Raw genomic sequence first — 21,582 nt, 5'->3', positions numbered from 1 at the left:
CTTGCCAGGGAAGCACTTATACCTCTGAGCCATCTCCCCGGCCCCTGTATCATAATCTTAAAAAAATGTCCAGACATTACTTTTAAAATAGACAACTGAGTAAGGAACAGGGTTAGCATGCAATGACCAAGCCTGAGGACACAGCAGAGAAAACCCAGGATAGGGAGGTTGATCAGTCCCAACCCAAATGGCCAACAAGTCCTCAGCCCTGGCTACAGATAATGGGTAGCAGGGTCTGGGCCAATGTGACCCCGCAATCCATGACAGGTTGGGATTCTGGAGAGCAGACAGCAGAGCGATGTGTTCTGAGCAATAACCTTGGCAGAACACTGTCTTGAAGCGCCGCTCTTCCTAGACCCAAGTCCAACGCTGGACCTCTCCTGAGCACCTCTGATGTCCCTTTTCTTCTCCCTGCCTAGGGACATGCCGGCCCAGGCCCGAGACCTGGTACAGCGAATGAAAACCAGCACTGTAAGTACTGACCCTGAACTACCCCAAAAAGGTACGATATCCTTGCTGGGAGGTGGCAGGGCCCTGTGACAGCCCTGCTGCCCCAGCTTACCTCTACATGGGAGCCACAAGGGCTCCCCTGGTCCCCACGCCCCTAGAGCCAACTACGGGAAGGCGAGGAGGAGCAGAGAGTTGGCCTGGATCATGGCTTTGGCCTCCAGCAGCCTCCCCCCTCTACTCAGAGTCCTGTTATATAAACACAAGGTGCTAAAAATAGGCTTCTCATTCCAAGCCTTGCTCCTTCCCGCTCGCCCTCCCGGTCTCTGAAACTTCTTGTCACACATTTTTCAGATGCTCTATGTTTCTGCCTTGGAATGGAGCTCCTTGGCAGAACTCCTGTTAGGGTGGTGGGTGAGCTGGAAGCCACTGCTAGAGGGCTGGGGGTCCGGGCCAACCCCACCTCACCTGTGGGTTCATGTGAGCTGCTCCCCCTCCTTTCTCTCCCCTGACTGAGGCCCACAGGACACTGCTAAGAGTCAACTCTGGGCTCTGGCTTCCAGCTTCATCTTTTCTGTTGGCTCCACTGAAAGCCTTAGATTCCTTTTTGGAGGCTGCTTATCCTCTCGGTCTGTAAGGGGCTCCAGGAAATGCACTGCAGAGGGAAAGTGCCCCAATCCCCTGTGGGTATAGAACCCCACAACTACCACTTCTCTGTGAAGCTTCCTCCTCCTGGCACTGTGAGGGTAGGAGACCCCACTTTCACCTTCTCTTTTATGATGCAAAGGGAATGGAAGCTGCCTGAGGAGCTGGCTGGGTAGCCTGGTGAGTGCCACCTGCACAGAGCCCCTCTGCAGGACTAAACTTGGGATCTTCCCCCCTCAGGACATCAACCTGGAGATGGACTGGAAGCTGGTCACCCTCTTCATTGGCAGCAGTGACTTATGTCATTACTGCGAAGATCCGGTAGGCCCCTAAGCAGCACCCCTGGGAACCAGAGAACACAGCTAGTGACCTCTGGCATTATTCTTGGCTAGGGTCCTGACCCTGACTCACGTTCCTCTGTCACAGGAGTCACACCTGCCTGGGCTCCTGGGCCCTGAATCGGCCCAGACAGCCCCTGGTTTGTACACAGTAGATGAGGCTGGGCCTTTCCTACTGCCCAGGTGGCCCCCATTTCTAGAAGGACTTAGATGGACCCAGTCTGCTGGCACTGCTGCAGAAGTGCCCTCTCTGAGACACACAAATACTCATCCCTGGTATCCAGACAGGTGACCAGTGATTCCCTATTCTGTGCCTGCCTCAAAGTCCCTCCCCTGTTTTGGCAGGGGCAAAACAATCTCATAAATGGGGCAGATAAAGGGGAGCCTGTTCTCATAGTGTGGCTCACAGCCCACCAGGGCCGTCATGAGTTAAGCAGCCTCCGCTGGCTGGCCTGGGAACACAGCCCTGCTCCTAATATTTCTGTAGGGAAACATGTCCAGACTTACAGGCTTTTGGAAGCTCTAACTTTTGGAATACATCTTGTTTTAAGTTGGGGACATCCTATATTTTTTTTGGCCAGAAAAAGGCAGCTGCCTTGACTCAGGTGCTGGTATAATGTTTGACAGTTACAGAGTGGGGGAGGAGGCATTTATGGCTCCTTGTGTTTTACACACACGCATTCCAGTAAACTTTTAAGCCTCTTCCCCTGAGTCCTCTCCCTGGCTGCCCAGACTAGAAAGGCAGCAGGGATCCAGCCTCCCGGGGATTTAAATATTGCTGTGTCCTGTGCTGCAAGGTTAATTTGAACCCAGACAGGACCTGTAGCTACCCATGGACACTTGCAGTAGGGAAATGCGCCCTGTAGCCCCAGCACACCTGTCACCCATGTGAACAGCAGGTCTGTACTCCTGAGAGTATGCACTTACAACAAGGGCCCAAAGGCACCACCAGGTCACTCAGGCCAAGTTTGAAGAAGGAAGAAGTGGCAGGCTCTTGGAGACACACATCTCCCAGCTCATGCTCTGATTGCCATCTTACTTCTACTTTAACCCAGAATCTCAGCACCATTTCTGGTAGCTGTGGGTAGGACCTCACCCATGATCAGATACCTGCAGAGCACTTTTTGTGTCCAGCAGGAAGCCAGAACTGAGCACACAGCACATGCAGCTCTTTGTCTCAAGAAAAAAAAATAATGGGTGTCCTGGGCTCCCACCTCCTGCCCTGAGACCCGGTGCAGCTTCCCTGTGCCTCCCTCCTGCAGACACATTTGTCTCTTGGCATGAATACTTCAGGCGGTACCCATGCTCTGGGTCAGTGTCCTTGACACTTCCTCGGGAGCCCAACCATATCTAAAACAATACTATGACTGTCTTCTTCCCTCGGTAAAGCAAAGCCCTGAGAATCATCGGGGCAATTTGCTTAGCACCTACCCTACACCCCATATACCCCACACATATTCTGCAAGGTGCTTTAAGGCACCTCTGATCAGCCTCAAGCTGGAGAGATGGGTCAGAGGAAGGATACTCTTGGCTGAGTTATAGGGCACAGAAGTCAAGAGGATGAAAGAGAGCAAAGGATTCAAGGCAGTGGGACCAGCATGGGTCAAAGCCTAAAGGAAAAAGAATGTGGTCCTCAGGGGCCCTATAAGTGACTACAGAAGGCTAACATCAGGTGACAGATTAGCCTAGACAAAAGCTTGAGTCTGATCCAGCATTGTAAGAATCTGCATTGGGTCTGAGATCCTGTGAATTAGGGCAGGGGTGGGAATTGTACATTGTGTCTAGCAGGGGTCAGGGTAGGACTCTGGGTCAACAGCAACAAGGACAGGCCAGGACCACCCAACTCCTTCTGTTCTCTCTCTACTCAAGACCCCAAGGCCTGCCTGGGCTCTTGTTTCCCCGAGAGTAGAACCTGGGGGCTGAAGAGTGCCCCCTTTTCTCTTCACAGGAGGACCACTCAGCCGAGGAGTATGTCCAGCAGATCCAACAGGCCCTGGACATCCTCTATGAAGAGGTAGAAAAAGCAGCAGCCCACATGTGTGCTCCCACCTTGGGGAAGGCTCCCACCCTGGGTGTGGTTAGCAAGTTGTGTTCTTGAGACACTGGAGTAGAGCCCCACCATGAGTGGCCCCCTGATTGGCAGGGGAGGGCCTCAGCCCCTAGCTCTTCCACAGAGGTGACTCTAACTGGCCACAAGACTGGGCTTCACAGCAGCCAGTTTGCAGCCAGGCCCTGTGGCTTACCAGCAATGGGATGTCTCTGTCTCAGTTTCTCACACGATAAAGGAGGGCACTAGTGACCTCTCCCCACAACTGCCTAGGGACTCGTGAAGCCCACCTCTCCATTTCTTGCAGCTCCCGAGGACTCTTGTCAATGTGGTGGGGGTCATGGAGCTGGCTGGCCTGCACCAGGGCCCCGACAGCTGGCAATGCACTGTGCAGCTGGCAGCTCAGTAAGTGAGCAGGTCGCAGTGAGGTACTTGGGAGAGGTGGGTTAATGGGCCCCGAGGAGAGCTGGGTGGGCCTATTCAGAGGGTGGATGGGAGTACTCAGCCACCAACTTAGTCACTCAACAGAGGCCTCTACCTTAATGAATGCCTGCTGCCTGTAAGTCCCTTCATTTATGCTTTTTCTGTCAAGCAAAACAGACCAAATGATCCTGAATGCTCATCATTTCTGTGATTCCCAAGTCCAACCTCGGAGAGTCCCTCCACAGAAAGGCAGCATTGGACAGTGAGCACAGATGACAGTTCCAACTGTCAAGTGCTGGCTCTGCTGTTGAAAAGTGATAGGACTTTGAACAGATTCCGTGTAACTCTTCTATGCCTCACCCATAAATAGGGATGAAAGCTTCCTCTCGAGGTAGATGGGATGCTGGCAGGAAATCTTGCTGCAGGCTCTTGGGAAATGGGAGCTTTTATTCTGTGCGTCAAAGCTGGACTGGAGGCCAGGCAAGAGTTCCTGTGGTGGACTAGAGTTCCTTAAAGATCAGTGGGGTGGGACCGGGGAGATGGCTCAGTAGGATAAGCGCTTGACTGGCAAACGCAAGGATCTGAGTTCAATCCCCGGTTCCACACACACACACACACACACACACACACAAAGATCAGTGGGGTGCTAGCAGGAAGATACCCCCTTGAGGCTGGAGGGGCTCCCAGAACTTGTGTGAGTGTTGCTATGGGGGAGGAGATTCTGCAGGTGGCTGAGCAGTCCTGTTTGAAGTCAAATGCATTGAATGTGAAGATGCTCACCTGCTTCATGCAGCTGTTGGGGACACACACACACACACACCCGGTGAAATGTCTCTTCAGAATCTGCTGCTATCCAGTTCCACTGCATCAGGGCTGTGTCAAGCTTGTTGGTCCTCTTTGGTGCCCCAAGAGCCTGCCCATGTAGGAGCCCTCCATGTAGTGGAGTCATAAGCACTCAGAGGTAGAGCTAAGAGGCTTGGGAGGATGAGGAATGGTTCTGTACCAGAAGAGATAGTGGTCTTAGTGAGGCTCTAGCTCCTTCCAGCTTCAGAAACCCCAGAGGCCACAGGCATGGGAAGGAGAAAGACAATGGGCAGCCATGCCTGAGGAGATCCCAGTCAGGTGCTGAGTCTTCCACCAAGCATAGTTGAGTGCCCTCCTGGGTACAAGCATCAGCAAGTGTGTGTTGGGCTACTTGTGGGTGGCTGTGGGCCCATGTTAGCCTCCCATGAGGACAGGGCCAGGCTGCCCCACGGAGCCTCACCACCAGAGTTCTTTTCTCCCAGGAACAACTGCAGTTGCCTCAGACACTTTGCAAACTCCCCAGTGATCCAAGAACTGAAGAAAGTGAACTGGAACTTCCAGGTGAGCCCCACCACCCTCTGCTGTCCTTCATGCATGCCCCAAGTGAGGACTCAGAACTTGTGTGTTCAGCAGGCTTCACTGATAGCAAGCCACTCCCTAAAAGACAGAAGCCCCCGAAATATTTTTCCAGGTTAACTGAGCAGCAAGGCCAGGGAAGAGTGCAGGGAGAGATGCCAAAGTGGAAGCTGGGAGAATTTCCCATCATCCCTGAGCAGATACAACACCCAGCTCCAGGGTATACTCAAATCACTGGGTTCAACTCCACTCAGAACCTGTGGCATGGGCCACACCTGTGCCCAGAGGTGGTGGGACAGCAACTGCTGCACCTGCCTCCAACCTCCTCACTTCCTTCCACTCTCCCTTCCGTAAGGCCCTAACTATCACCTTCCCCAACACCCTCCTGCTCATGCGTGTCTGCTCCTATTCTACCCACTCTGGACACGACCCAATGATATTCAGGAGCAAACCTTCTTCCTCTGGAAAGGTTCTCTCCAAATCAAGTTCAGTGTGCACGTGATGGGCCTCAGGGCCCTCTCTTGTTCTTATGTTTCCACATCTTGTCTCCTTTTCCCAGATGGATGATAAACTCCTTGAGGATAAGTCGATCTAGTGTACTTCATTTACACTCCATGCTTGGGCACTAAACAAATCCAACAACCATGAATTCTCACCCACCAAAGGGCATGGACATTTCAGGGGCTGGTCTGAGATGCTCCCCATTTAAGCTGGGTCTATTTGGCCTCTGTATGCAGTGAGGTGGGGCTGGGCCTTGGAATGGAAGGGGTGGGGAGCTCCTCTAGGCAGGGTCACTGGGCTCAGCTCGGACCCTGGCAGCCAGCACAGCCCCTGGGAAGCATGTACTCAGGAAAGTATGCAGGAGGAATGTGAGTGTGGGTCACACCAGTGTTGTTCCTTTAAGTCGCCTTTGACTAGGCTGGGTTGCCTGCAGTCACAACCAAGCCAGGGCAGCAGGAGTAGGCCCTCCCTATCCCATCCTAAGCAGTCTGTCCCACCCCCAGAGTGGCATCTCCACATTCTCCTACCAACACAAGTACCTGCAGCACGAGGACTTTGCAGTTGTGGTGCAGCCTTTCTTCCAGAACACTCTCATCCCGCTCAATGAGGTGAGCTGCCGGCATCGCAAGGAGGCTACAGATGGAGACCTAGCCTGGGTGATGGGCGCATTTCCTTCGTCTAAGTGGGCTTTGTGTTTATCGTCATCATCTGGGCTCCCAAGCACTGCTTTATCTGCCTTCTTGTTGTTATGATTAGAATATAGACACGCCTGGAAAGAAAAAAAAAAAATCAATAGTAGCTAGCTGTGGTGGTGGTACACACCTATAATCCCAGCACTGGGAAGGCTGAGGCAGGGGGATCTTTGTGAGTTCAAGACAAGCCTGTGCTACAAAGTGAGCAAAAAGTCCAGCCTGAACTGCATAATGAGACCCCTGTCTCAAAAAGACAAAGAAAAGGAAAGGGAGAGAAAGAAAGAAAGAAAATCAATAGTGACCATGCCACCCTCAGATTTGCTGGATTAGGATAGCAGGGACAGATTCCCAACATTATAATTATTGTTTTTCAACTTTCATGCCAGAAAAGAGATGGACTGTGGGTAACTACAATTCATATACTTTTAAAAAAGTTATAAAATTGGGGAGGTTTCCCACCAGTTGGCAGCAGAGTTGAAAGGACAAAGAGAAATGCTAGGGTCAGGAGATAGCTTGCAGTCTAAGCGCCTGCCTGGCAAGTACAAGGACCCAGGTTCAATCCCCAGTACCGCATGCTGTGCTGGCCCCACCCGGAGCACGCTGCACCAGCCACTGAAACCGGGCGTGGTGGCACACACCTGTAAATCTCAGCGCTGGGGAGGCTGAAATGGGAGGATCACTGCAAGTCTGAGCTGCATAATGAAACCCTGTACTAAATACATAGAAAGAAAGAAAAGAAAAGATAAGAAAAGCCCAAGGCAGCACCTTCTGGGAGGAGAGAGGAGCGGGGTCCCCGCGAGGATGGTAACCTTGTCTCTGATCGCAGCTCGGGAGCACTGACCTCACCTTCTTCTCTGAAGACTGTCTTCACTTCTCAGAACGGGGTCATGCAGAGATGGCCATTGCGCTCTGGAACAACATGGTGAGTGACTAAGGAGCTGGTGGACTCGTGTCAAGGGGGACAACCTGAGGCTATTGTTTTCCACACTGACAAACCTACTCACATGACTCCTTTCTCCCCAAAGCTCTCAATGGTGGTGGCATACTTCCTTGGTCCTGATGTGCTATTTTCAGGATCTGCCCGTGTGTATGCAGCTCCCAGTCATGCCTAGGCACTGCGAGAGGATAACTCTGCAATCAGATAGACTCAGTAAAAATGCTAGTCTTCCTGCCCTCCCTGTATGACCTTGGCTCTCTTCGGCCATCTGTATTAACATCTATGCAACAGTGAAAACCATACAGAATATCAGTTGAGATCAGTGTACACAGCAGCCAACGCAGTAATTAGCTTTCAGCATACGTCAGCCCTATTAGCATTCCAGAGCTACCATCTCACGCTTCCAACTATTATTTCTTTAGACAGAAAAAGGGAAAGATCCACACAGCTCATTCTCCCAGTCCTTTCCAGGGAGGGGGGAGGGAACCTTGTAAAAGAAGCACACCACCCAGGGTCCACAAGGACACCTGGCCTTGTCCTCACCTCAGCCCTCTGTGGCTGGCCACAGGTGGCGAATGATCAGCTGTGTTTGCAGAACTTGGCTGGCCCCCAATACCTGCATCCTCTTGCTCAGACCAAATGAGGCACCTTCCCAATCCAGTAGCTTCCTTTGATCTAGGCGCAGCATGTAACCCGATCCCCACGCTGACCTGCATGTTCCCTCCTTTCTCCCATGGTGACTAAACAGTCTACGCTTCTGCTCCTTCTACTGCAGTTTCAAGCCTATGGTGTCTCTGCCAACCACTGCTGTGCAAATATTCCCACACCTGTCAGTTCAACCAAATGTCCAGAATCTTCCTCAGCTGACTCACAAATGTTGATTTTCTCCCTAGCTACCCCGCCTCCTCCTCACTAACAACCTCTTCTCCCAGCAGCATGTGAGCAGGTTTTATCCTTGGCTTATATAATTGCAGACTCAGCTTTCCTCTGCTTGTGTTGTCCTGGGGTTTTCCTTCTGTTGACATCATCTATCTGCCCGCTTCTCAAATTTTCCATCACATACTTTCACCCAGGACTCTGAATTGCCACCAAAATATCCCCATGGTATTTTTTAAAATTAAAGCTTGCAAAATATAATTTTTGAGAATAGTTAGGTTTCTTTTATAGAGTTTGTTTTGAAGTCAAGTTGTCCTTCAGTGGCTAAATCACATGTCTCCATTCCTTTTAAAATTACCCCCAAATCTGTGTGTGGTGACACATGTCTGTAATCTTAGAACTCTGGGACACTGAGGTGGGAGAACTGGCAACCTAGCAAGACCTTGTCTCTAAATTTAAAAGTTTAAAAGGGCTGGATGTATAACTCAGTGCAAAGGCCCTGGGTTCAATACCCAGTAGAGTGAGTGAGTCAGTGAAATTCTCCCAAAGAGTAGAAATACATTTTCTGTCCCATTTCACCCCCAATACCTCAGAGGAATCCACAGATTCTAAGATGATCCAGGAAAGCCAAGCCCTTGGCCTTTTCTTCCAGATATTCCAGCCTTCCTATCTGGGTGAAATTCTACACCTGCTTAAAGTTGGGACGCACCAGAAGTCTCTTGGGATTCTGGCCACATCAATGACTCAAACATGACACACTCCACTGGTTCCACCTCCTCCTTATACTGAATTAATTGCAGTATAGTTCCAACCAGTTCTGTTCCAAAGCAGTTTAACAATTCTTCCCATTCATAGCTGGGAGGTTTTTATTTCATACAGATAGGAAGGAGAGCTGTAGATACGAAAAGAAAAGGTAGACAATACCATAGAGCCCTATTGGTGACAAAACTGCCCAGATGTTGTCTCAACATTGCCCCACATATAAAAGTAACAGAAACAAAGTAAAATAAAACTAAGAGTCATCCTAGAGTTTCTCATCCTGTGCTGTATAATTTGGGGAAATGACTGCAGAGTGCAGTGTTTTCAGCCCAAGCCATCTCAGACATAAGGCTACAGAGCGTTGTGCCAACTTTCTCAATCACCTTCTTACTGGAATTTCACCCCTAGAATGACATCAGAGAAATAATAGGCTGCTAGAGCTAGAATACATCTGAGAGGTCATCTAGCTGGAACATTTTGTGATTGAAGTGCCAACATGCAAAGTAAACTGCCCAGCATCGCACAGCTGGTCAGCGGTACAGCAGGGATGAGAGTCCAGTGGTCCACGTTTTTTTCTCGTGGCCTGGGTACATCGCCACTCTCCCCTCTGCTCCCAACCTGATAAACACATATATAGCCAGTGAATTCATGTCTCACAATTTGAGTCCGATGACATAGTGTCTGCAGGCTTTGGCGGATGTTCCCAGGGTACCCTACTGGGGCAGCAGCAAATACACTTTAAGCTGTTTCATTTCTTATTCCTCCTCTCTTAATAGCTCACACCACCTTCTCCAGAGACTGTCCCCAGGCAAAGACAGAAATACCAGCAATGCCAGATGTCTTTATCTTCCTTTGCCTTGTTTTTTCTTCTTGTAAAGACCTTTTCCTTTTTTCTGAGATCTGTTCCCCTACTGCTGCCTGCTTTCCCTACTCTAAAATCCTACTCCAGCTAATAGTTATATCTCCTAATTGTCACTCCTGTCCCCAGATTTATAGCCCTTACAACAGCAACTCTGTTTGGGCTGCATATTAGAATCACCTGGGGGCTTCTAAAGACAGTGACTTCCAAACCACTTGAGAGCCCTTTAGCATGGCTACCAATAGTGAACATATGTACTTACCAAGACCCAACAATTATCCTGCTGGAAGGCTATACATGTTTTCCATCGAAAGACACAAATGTCCATCAACTGTGGAATGGATAAAAAAGATGTGCTGTTTTGATCCAGTGGAGCTCTACTCAGCTATAAAGGCAGATTAACATGAAGCTCTAACTAGAGACCACCTTCATAAGTGAAATAAATCAGACTCATATGTGTAAACATATTGTCTCCCTAGTGTAAGAAACTGAAAGAACAAATAAGACCCAAAATGTACAGTAGACATGAGGAAAGGGAAAGAAGCTTCTCATAAGGAAGAAACAACTGGGATGGCGGAAAAGAGAAAAGAAGGAAGGAGGCAAAGATGTGTGTATATACAAACATGATAGCTAAGAAAATTGGGCCACCAATTTCCATTCATTGAAAGGAACAGTTAGGTTTACGTTGTTTGATCAATTTTGCATGCCTGTGTCTGGTCATCTGTAGAACCAGGGATTGAACTCAGGCCCTTGGGCTTGCCAGGGAAGTGCTTATTCCACTGAGCCATCTCCCTGGCCCCTGTGTCTGGTCATCTGATCAACTACTTTAAAGATAACGATATGCAATGTAATAGCCACTGTTACTTTCCTATCATCTTGTCTTGAAATTATGTATCATTTTTATAGGGTTTTTTCCTCTCTTTTAAACAAAAACATGCTTACAAGAAATCCCATAGTTCATAATAGCTCCAAACTAGAAGCCCCCAAACTCCCCACCAACAGCAGAATGGATAAAACATTGGGTAGCAATACAATGGGATACTTCATGCATCAAGAATCAGCAAACTTCAATAACATGAAAAAACAGACAAAATTCAAAAGCAGGGGCTGGGGAGACAGCTCAGTGGAATAAGCGTTTCCCTGGCAAGCGCAAGGGCCTGAGTTCAAGCTCCGGTTCTTGAAGAAAAAAAAAAAATTCAAAAGCAATTTACCGTATAATTTTAGAATCAGCATGTGGGTCCCTTTTACTGGGAATGGATAGATAAAGTTAGGGACTGGCTTTTGAATACTGGTGGTATTATGTTTATTGGTTTGGGTGTTAATATATATGCTTTATCAAAATTAATCAGCTGCTCACCAGTGATTTCTACTTATTTCCATGTATATGTTAACTTCCATAAAGAATACTTAAAAAATCAAAAAATAAAAACAATGATGGCTTCTCTTATTCCCAGAGAATCTAATTTAATTGATCTAGAGTGGATACTGGGTTCAAGTCTATAAAAAAAAATCCCTGATGATTTTGATATGCAGGGTTTATGAACCACTCTTAGATCTTGTCCTTACAGGGCAACCAAATGATGTATATAGAAGGAAACCCGACTGGGTCATGCCCTGCCTCCAGGCTTCCAAGGGTTCTGCATCCAGAAGAAGCAGGCCAGGTCCTTAGTGCAGCATGCAAGGCCTTTTGGGACCTGGCCCAGAGTCACTTTTTAGGCCATTGTACCCACCACCTCTGCTTCCACTTTGCAGTCTGGTAGCTCCTGCAAGCTCCCCCACCACCTGTGTAGTCTTACGCCTGTGTGTGTTTGCACTTGTTCATTACCTTATCTTTGGTTTCCTTTCTTACTTCCTTGCCTCCTTTCAATGCTAGGTCAGATGCCAGTTCCTTCAATGACTGCCTTTGGTCTCCAGGACAGACTGGTGGCCATCAGATCTATCGTACAATGCAGGCCTTACAGTGTCTGGATCAGGAAAGGTTGGTGCTAGAAACACCAGCTCACTTCTTGCAGCCACTCCAGACCTTCTCTGCCTGAGCTTTCCACATAGGTCTGGGTGCCTCCCATGCCCCCATCCACTCATTCCACAACTATTTATCCACCCCAGCAATGGGGTAGTGCTGTTCCAGCAGCTAGGGATTCCACAGTGAAAAGGACAGGGACATCCCACTCTAGGGGAGTGGAATTAGAGTGGGGGAAAGATAAGTAATAAACAAATGACCAAATAAATCAAAAGGGTCTGACCACATTTAGGGCTTTCAAAAATAAAAGTTAGATAGGACATGGATGGAAGAGTCAGAAGACAGGACAAGGGATCTGAGAACTGAATGTCAGTAGGTTGCTAGGCAGGCAAGAGTCTGGGGCCACCATGTTCCAGGGAGAGGAAATTGGACCCGTGTGGGCCTGGGGTCAGGAATGAGCTTGGAGTGCCTGAGGAACCTACAGGCCGGCGCGTCTGGAGGGAAGTGAGCAAGATCAGAGAGGGGCACGGGCCAGGTCCTGGCTGGCTCTAACCAGCAGAGTGCTGTGTTCTAGTTTGTCCTCTGGCTCAGGCGAGGGTGCAGGAGGAGACAGGAGAAGGCTGCTGGTCAGATTTAGGATATGGTTGGGACTAGTGGAAGGAGAAGAAAAACAAAGGAGGGCTTATTGCTTTGGGCTATCTGAGAAATTAAGCAAATGGTTGACTGCTAGAGAGAAATTCATCACTTACTGGGAAAATCAAGTTCTACTTTAGACTTGGGATGTGGGAGCTACCTTCCAGACAGACCCACGGAGCTACCAGGTGAGCTGCTAAACACTGGAGTCTTGAGCTCACAGATGAGGGCAGGTTGAATATTACAAGATAAAAATGATATGGCTAGCACTGATCTGTCATAAAAAGCATAAGATTCAAAGGACCAGCAGAAATCAGCAGAATTATCCAAATTATCCTGCATATGTACATAAATATATCTTTTTCCCTTCTTTCTTTTGTCCTTTTCCTCATCCCAGTTTTAAAATGTTTAATAAATACTTGGAAAAATGCTATCTTTGGGTGGCAATGAAACACAAGTCAAAACTATACTGAAGGGCTGGGGAGACAGCTCAGTAGCATAAGTACCTGTCTAGCAAGCATAAGGTCCTGAGTTAGATCCCCAGTACTGAAAAAAGAAAAAAACACTACACTGAAATTCCACCTCACCCCAGTCAGAATGGCTACTAAAAAATAAATAAATAAAATAAATTGGGCCGGCCAAATAGCTCAGTGGATTAAAGCGCCTGCAAGCAGGCACAGGGGTCCTGAGTTTGATCCCCAGGGCTGCCATGCAGGCCCCGCCCCCAGGGTGTGCTGAGACGGCAACTGAGCCTGGGCGTGGTGGCCCGTGCCTGCAATCCCAGCTCTTGGGAGGCTGTAAGCAGGCGGATCACTACGAGTCCGATCTAGTAGTGAGACCCTGAACACCCTGTAGACCCCTCCCTAAAATACAAATATTAAGTGCTGGTAAGGATGTGGAGGAAGAAGGAACACCGTCCACTGCAGGTGGGAATGTAGATTAGTACAGCCACTGTGGAAAACAATATGGAGATTCCTCAGAAAGCTAAGAACAGAACTTCGAAATGATCCAGCTCTCTAAAGGAAATGTCTAAACACATTTATGTAAAGGAAATCATATCAGCATACAAAAGAGACACCTGCGTGTGTGTGTGTGTGTGTTGTGAATCTGTTCACAATAGCCATGATGTGGAGTTGGCCTAGTTCCCCTCCATGAACAGATAAACATATCCAATAACAGAATATTACTCAGCCATGAAAAAGAAATGAAATTGTCATTTATAGGAAAAATCCAGAATCATTAAGACAAGAATCAAGCTTTCTCTCATATGTGAAAACTAAAAATTAAAACACAAAAATAATCATGCCCATGGGATTAACCAAAAACTCCCTGAGAAGAACAAGTAGAAGAGTGTGGCATCAACTGGCAAACCCATGGATGTGCATTCCACCTTTTGATGAAGGGAAAGGAAGAGAGTAGAGGAGTTCTCCAGGGTCCTAGAGTGTTGAGTGTTTCAAGGGAGGAGTCATTTTTGACAAGCACTGCTGAAAACATCTGGCCACACAGAGGTCCTTGGTGACATCGGCTGCCATTAAGCAACAGACGCTGCAGACCAATTGAAAGGGGCAGGAGAGGTGAAGGGTGCACAGGGCAGGTGAGGACTACAGGAAACTCTCAAGAAGTCAAGAGAGAGCAACAGCCAAGACAGTAGAGGGGGCGTGAGGCAAGAATGGGACAATGGCCCAATGGATGGGAGCCAGTGGGAAGGGGCCAGCAACAACGGAGGAACTGCTGTGCTCACCAACCCATCGGATCACAGCCCTCCTCTGTGCCAGTTAATTCCCAGGGTATTCCTAAGAATATACTAGTCTGATCTTTAGCCACCAGTCAGCCCTGGGTGGTTCTACTATGCTAGAACACGAGTGCATTTCCGCAGCTCTGTGAACGTGGAAATGACGCTGTCTTACGTATGTAAGCTAGCCCTAGCTCACACGTGCTTTCCTGCCCCCTTCTTATCTGATGCTCACAATAACCGTTCCTGGAGCCTTTGGAACAGCATTACAGCACCTGTTCCTAACCTTGGGGATGTTAAGTAGCCTGTGTGGCCCTGCGAGGTCATTGCTGGCAGGACCTGGTCATCTGCCCACTGTGCTCAGCTGAGTCACCGTGGCGTCTCTCCCAGGCCGAAAGTCGCCCTTCCTCCTCTAATTGTGTTACTCAGGAACTACTGCAAGAGGCCTTAAGACAACAGAAAGTGAGGTCATGGGCCGGGTGTGGTCACCAGTTCGGACAGAGTACCTTCACCTCCACTCTGGCCATCAGGATGAGGCAGGAAACAGACACTCTGGACAGAGTCAGCACCCCGGTGAAAGTGCCGAGCCTGTTCTTCCCCAGGCAGGCCATGGGGCAGGGGCAGGCCACTGGCTCAAGGTGCTGTTTTAAGGAGCTTTCAGCTCCTTCTCGGAGGCTCCTCAGATGGAAAGCATTCAGCAGAACCCCCAGTGAAGCACAACTAGTTCCAGGGATATTTCAAGTAAATCCTTTCATCTGTGGGAATAGACACATAAAGCAGCTCGTCAGAAAATTCCAGTCTCTTAAGATTGTCAAGCCAAGTGCAGTAAGAATGTCATGGTAACCAATATGTTTTCAAAGTTGTCCTGAAACTGACTAGCCCCACGCACTTGGAAAAGTTGGTAAATACGATCATCACCATTTTAGAAAATTGAAAATACGGTGTCCACAATCATAGCCTCCCACAGAAGGAGCCAGGAGATGGATGTTGTGGTCTCAGTCTTTTCAGAATGTGCTGTGGACTCTGAGCTGGTCGTTGTCTCCTGGTCCTCGGTGTCTTCCCGGGTGAATCCTGGGGCATCGACGCAGGGTCCTTTCCTGCTCTGGAAACTCAAACTCATCACTCTGAACCAGAAGCCACTTCCAGTCTGGCCCAGAGTTGCTGGCTTTTGCCATAGGTGTTGCCATGTTCTGGTTCCACCCTACGCTATGAAAGGGAGGGAATTAAGGTGTTTTTTTTTTTTTTTTGTCTCCAGCTGGAACCAGTGGGCCATAAGACAACCTTCAACAACTTTACCTACAGCCGAGCCAAACTCAAGTGTCCCTCGCCTGTGAGTAACACCCTGCTGGTCAGGGAAAGTGAAGCTCCTCCTCCTGAGGCACAGAGGAGCCCCTGTAGGTCTCTGAACACTGTCACTCACCATCATCCTACTGCACTCTCCCCCTCTTCTCATTGTCACTAGAATGCTCCAGCTTCTTGGGGTTGGGTAGCCATTGAGTAGGGAAGATGTGAGGAAGTCACAGAGGGAGGCAGCTAGTGAGTGCTGCCCTAGTGCCTGGAGCTGCCCCTTACTGTAGTGAGAGGCCTGAGCATCCTGGGTCTTAAACACACATGGAGGAGCTCTGCAGGCACTAGAAGTGGAGCTGGATGAAGAAGTATGTGGGGTCTCCAAAACAAAGTATGTGGAGAAGTATGTGGAGTCTCTAAAACAAAGATGCGGTGTCTCTTCCTGAAGACCAGTCCTCATTCTCCCTCTCCATGCCTACTTCCCTCCGTGGGACCATACTCTGTCTCTCCAGCTGTCCTCTCCCCCTTTTCTAAGTTTGCTTCCTAGGAGGTAACCCCAGCCAAACCAGGCTGTTGAAATCCTTGCCTGGGCCCCACTGCCCAGGTCTGGAGGAGGCCAGAGAGGAAGCCCACGCCCTCTGTTATATACTCTACACTCCTGGCAAATGGACCCACTTCCCAGATGCACCCCTGGATTCCATCTGTGTTTTCCCTTCTGCCATCTGCTCCTAGTGGCTCACCTCCCCTCTGTGCTTGGGGAGATGTTTACTCCTTCTGAGCCCAGATGGCACTATCTCTGGGTTGATCCCACCCTGTCTTACTCTACCGTTCCTGCCCCAGAAGGACCCCTGTGTTGATCTCCCTTCTCTGCTTTTATACATTCTCCTTTGTGTTTCATTCTGTGTGCATCTCACTTCCCTGTTGGGCAGTGATAGCAGATATGCTGTTCTGACCCTCAGATGCTCAGCTCAGCTCCTGGTTCATGGATCTACCCAGGAGGCACTCAATTAGTGTACACTGAGACAGAGAAAGTAGAGGGGAAAAGAAGGAAGAAAGGACCTGGAAGGCAGACCCAGATGCCTCCCTGGCTGGCCCTGTGTTGCTTTAACCCACTGCAGAACCAGCTGTCCTGCAGTGACCTCCCCAGGATTCCTGGCAATCCTGGGGTAGAAGGCAGGAATAGTAGTGATCTGGAAGACACAGTGGGAGCTCTACCAGCTGCCACCATGACTCTCATGATTGGCACCTATCTCTAATCTTTCAAAAACAGATTTGATAGGAAAGGAGATGCTAGGAAGAAGATAAGGGAGGTTATGGATAGGGTTGACCACCAAAGAGACCCTTCCTTGTGGAAAAGCTTCCTGCACAGTGTAAATGGTGGACCTTTATAAACAAGGGCTATGGAAAATTGCAAGATTATTGTGCTGACCAGGGCTGGGGGCTGAGTACACAGAGACAAGTGGATAAGTTTTACCCCTATCCTCTGACCCTCCTATCCTCCTTTGCAGGGGAGTCCTTATCTCTACACCCTTCGGAATAGTTGGGTATTCCCAGACCAGACTGCAGAAGCCTCTGCTACATTCCATGGGGCTGTGCCAGTGGCAGCAATAGGTGGCTTTCTACTCGGCATCCTCATCATGAGCATTTGGAGACACCGTAGATGTCACCAGAAGAAAGCTCCCCCAGCAAACCTGCATGTTGTTGGCTTCTAGGCCTCAGGAGGAGATCCTCACCCTCCTTACCCAGCTACACCCCTCACCAGCCCCCTACAGCAGCAGCTCTGGCCACCAGCTTCAACCCTCCATGACAAGGGAAGCCATAGGGGCCATCATGACTGCTGGGCCCATGGGCTTCTTTCAGGCCCTGTTCTTGGCACTGCAAATTTAATAAAGACCAAAGCCATTATGCTTTCAGCTTAGCCTGCTTGCAGCCCTCACGCTCCTCCTGCTGACCACATAGGTGTGGGAGCCCAGGCTTCTTCAGTCCTGTCTTGGGCACAGTTGCCTAAGGGAGTCAGGCCAGAGCCTGGGCTGGCCCTGTCCAGCCCCATCTCAACACCAACATAAAAGAACCCTTTCTTGCCAAAACCACCATTTTAGAAGTTATAAAAATGCTGGTCACCAGGTAGTAGCTAGACTTTGGGAGCTGGCTGGCCACTATAGGAATCTATCCAACACATACTTGTTCACCGCTTGTTTTGTTTTGTGTCCAGGACAATGGGGAGTAGAGTGGAATCTCTAAGACTGTGGTGTCACAGCCTGACCAAGAACACAAACTGTAAAAATAAGAGGCTCTATGACAGCATGCAATTAAGTCCTGGAGCGTCCATAGGTAGATGTTTCTGGCCATTTTAGAAACTTAGGAAAAATGTCTCTGGAAAGGGGCAATTTTGATGTGTTATTTTAGGAGGGAAAAGAGTATGTCATGTGCCCGCAACCTGATTTTCTCAGGTGCTAAATTTAGGCAATAATTCTTAGTTATACATTAGGTCTCTGAAAGAAAGCTAGAGAGAGTCTAAAAATACAGGCTGAGCCTGTATTGTTCTTGAGCTCCTACTGGGGCTGAGGCCATGCCCTGGATGCCTCATACCGAGTCTCTCTCTTGCTCTTCACAGAAGCTTGGGCAGAAAACAATGGAAGTTTTGGAAGTAGACATAGTGATTCACATCACTGTGAACGCACGCAATGCCACTGAATTGTTCACTTTAAAAAATCATGGGCCATGTACATTTCACCCAATAAAAACAAAGAATCCAGGGTGATAGACATTATCAGTGTTTTAAGCAACCCTCTGACCCAAAGCCTAAGATGACAAAGAACCTGAGTCAGGAACCGCAGCACACCAGTAAAACGGCGCAGCTCCGGGGGGCGAACCCCAGTGTCTCAGAGTATCCACTTTGCTTTCCTCACACAACTTTTGAAAAAGCAGCTACTGGGTATAAAAGTACTCTGCAACTCTTAATAGAAAAGAGGCACAGATAGAAAAGAGGGGCCTGGAGATGGGCCCAGGGAGCTGGGCAGGGACCTGGAGCTGACGACTGCCTGCCTTCCTCTTGGGAGAGATCATCATCTTCTCTCTTCATGGAAAGACAGGAGAACGACCCACTCTTGGTCTCAGAGTTCTCCTAGGCTTCCAGCTTCCATTTCTGTCCCTGCACATAGAAGCAGCACACCTTTTGCTACCCCTCCTCTGGACTCAAAGGTGTGATGACCTGGAGTCACACATCCTAGATCGCACTTGAGCCTTAGAACAATGTCACAATCGAGATAAGCTATTAAATCCAGGAGTTTAAAACCACACTTTTATTCCCCATCGGTTCCTATTCCTCTAGTAGTCTCACTTCAAAGATACCTAAAACTTAGAAGTACAAGTCTACCCTGACCTGGCCTGAGGGTTAGAATTCACACTATCCAAATAATGCAGGCTGAAAAAATGTAAAAGGGGACCCCAGGCTGGTTAACAAAAATAAAGAAAAAACCCTTTCTAGAAGGACACAACCACAAACCAGATCCAAATTCCCACGAGATAAATTCTGAAAATCCAAAACTCAAAACTACATTTAAGCACCTACTTGTAACTGGTGGTATTATAGAAGATGAACCTTCCTAATGCAAAAATCCAAAATGTTCCAAAACTTGAAACTTTTTGAGCATTAACTCTCTACCACAGTGGAAAATTCCACACCTGGCCTCATGTGAGGACCATAATCTAAATACAGGGATGCTGAGCCAGTGATGTAGCTCTGTGGCACAAGTGCCTGCCTGGCAAACTCAGTGTGATGAGTTTGATTCTTGGTAAATACAACTATATTGAAAATATTGTATAGAATAGAATCACCTTCAGGCTATGTGTATGTGAAGTGTAATGAATATTGTGTTTATCCTCAAGCTGTCTCACTATATATATATGCAACTATTCCAAAATCTGGGGCTTGAGGATATCAAATCCAAAACACCTCTGGTCCCAAGTATTTTAAGTAAGAGATACTCTATGTGCCATGATTCTCTTTTAGAAAAATATTCAGGCTAGTTAGGACCAACACCACAAGCCATACTATAGCCACACACTGGGATGCCATCTAGCCAGAGAGAAAGATGGGCATGGTGTGTATAGCAAATGTTGACAAGAAAGGAATGAAAAGTGAAGATGGAAGAGCCATGTGGTTGGATTAGAAGGACATTATGGAAATGGGAATGAGGTAATAGTTGTCCCTGATAGCTTGTGTGGCTATGACAGTTATGGGGCTACCTTTGATTTGGAACTAAAAGTGTTAGTGAGAAAAGATTAGTACAAAGAAAAATATACCAATAAAAGCTGATATGCATGGCTTCAGCACTTACACTAGGACAGGAACCCTAGTGCGTAATAAGGACACTTTACACATCCCTGTTGCAGTCCTCCTTTTTAAAGGTTTATTGGTTTGGTTTGGTTTGGTTTGGTTTGGTTTGGCACCAGGAATTAAACTCGGGACCTTGCATTTGCCAGGCAGGCGCTTGTGCCACTGAGCCATCTCCCTGGCCCTATATACTTTTTATGGACAAGGAAACCATGGCTCAGAGAAGAGAGCATTGGCTCAGTTATACTTTCATTGCACACTAGAAATGAATGCTAGTAACCAGGCAGGAGAAGAGCCCCACAATATAAAACAGTCAACTTGAGCAATGAATGGTGCCAAATTGCAAATAAATGTGGTGTAAAATAAGAATCTAGAAAAGAGAGTCATGGTCTTTGCAAGGCAGTAATGGCACCAGCATCCGTCTGTTTCCAACTGGTCTGAAGAACTCAAGCATCTCTGATTAGTAATCTGATTTTTAAAAATTAACCATAGAGACAATGATTTTTGTTGCTAGCATGCATAGTATGAGGAGTTATAGCAGCTAATAAGTCTTTTAATTAGAAAAGTAAATAAACAATCCTGGTAAGTAAGATCCGGATACAACAACAGGCAAGATTGGTCCCACAACATTACATAATAGTAGCGCTGAAGAAAGACCTTGGATGTGTGGCATAAGGATAGGAATATGTTCTGAGAAATGTTAGGTAATTCTGTCCCTGTGATCATGGAATGGACGTACACAACCTGAGAGACCAAGACCAATTAACTTGGTCTGGATGCAAATCAACAGATGTAGTAAACACAAGACATCCTAGGACACTGCCGGTGCAATGCAGCACACTGTTTTACAGTAAACTTTAAGTAGAAAGAACACTCTAAGATAGTAACCAAAAGTACAGTATACAAAATGCATAAACCAGTAAAGTAACTATGTGCTACTACTATCAAGCATTAAGTCCTGTACATCATTCAACGTGTATACATTTATACAAATAGGCAGATTTATGAAAGAAGTGCAAATAGAACTTATTCAAATAGTTCAGATAGAACTGTTTGATGAGAGCCTAGACATTCTATTGTTATTAAAGAAAAATAAACCTCAACAGGTGTGTTCGAGCCATAGGCGAGGCACTTTGGGAATCGATGCTTACTGTGTGTTGACTGCGTACCTGACACTGCTTTGTAGCAGCCAATCTGTTTTACTCAATAATTCTCACAATAACCCAATGAACTGCTATTATTTTCCTGATCTTACAGATCAAAGAAGCAATTTCCATGGATTTTTAGATTCATGTAAGAATTAAATGAGCTAAAAATAAATTTAAAAGTTTTCAACAATTAGCTCCCTTCCTCACTCCGGTATCCGTGTTGACTCCAATATATGATTCAAGAGTTTTGTAAAATGATCATACTGATTGAAAGACTTTTTAAAAAATTAAAAAAATACCTCAGGATGCTGTAGTTCGATCCCCACAACACTCCAGCCTGCCACACCACCCCTGAGGGCATTCGGAGCAAAAAAAAAAAACCTTATGGGGGCCTGCCCCTTAGCTCAGTTCTTTAAGTGGCTGCTTCAACAAAGCAGTCAGGCTCAGGTTGCTGTGGTTCGATCCCCACAACACAAACAGCCAGTCATGCCTTGAAGGCATTCGGCGCAAAAAAAAAAAAAAAGTTGGTCTCTATTTTTTATTAGATCATTTTTGAGTTGCTGATTTGAGGTATTGGTAGCT

At 47.7% G+C, this 21,582-nt stretch overlaps 1 protein-coding gene across 1 annotated transcript in view; it reads left to right on the top strand.

Annotated features, from left to right (window-relative positions):
* The window catches only part of Plb1 (phospholipase B1), a 97,854-nt gene extending 80,420 nt beyond the window's left edge, over positions 1–17,434 (top strand). The window contains exons 45-53 of the mRNA XM_023711025.1: positions 420–471; positions 1,333–1,413; positions 3,379–3,444; positions 3,785–3,882; positions 5,187–5,265; positions 6,285–6,389; positions 7,300–7,395; positions 15,485–15,559; positions 17,025–17,434. Coding sequence (XP_023566793.1) covers positions 420–471; positions 1,333–1,413; positions 3,379–3,444; positions 3,785–3,882; positions 5,187–5,265; positions 6,285–6,389; positions 7,300–7,395; positions 15,485–15,559; positions 17,025–17,228 — 856 coding nt within the window. The 3' untranslated portion in view covers positions 17,229–17,434. The remainder of the gene's footprint in view (positions 1–419; positions 472–1,332; positions 1,414–3,378; positions 3,445–3,784; positions 3,883–5,186; positions 5,266–6,284; positions 6,390–7,299; positions 7,396–15,484; positions 15,560–17,024) is intronic.
* Positions 17,435–21,582: the final 4,148 nt, after the last annotated feature.

The sequence above is a fragment of the Octodon degus genome, unplaced genomic scaffold (genome assembly GCF_000260255.1).
Source record: "Octodon degus isolate 3935 unplaced genomic scaffold, OctDeg1.0 scaffold00019, whole genome shotgun sequence".
In the NCBI taxonomy this organism is placed as follows: Eukaryota; Metazoa; Chordata; class Mammalia; order Rodentia; family Octodontidae; genus Octodon; species Octodon degus.
Note: the sequence above shows the minus strand (reverse complement) of the source record. Positions and strands in the feature narration are given on the sequence as shown.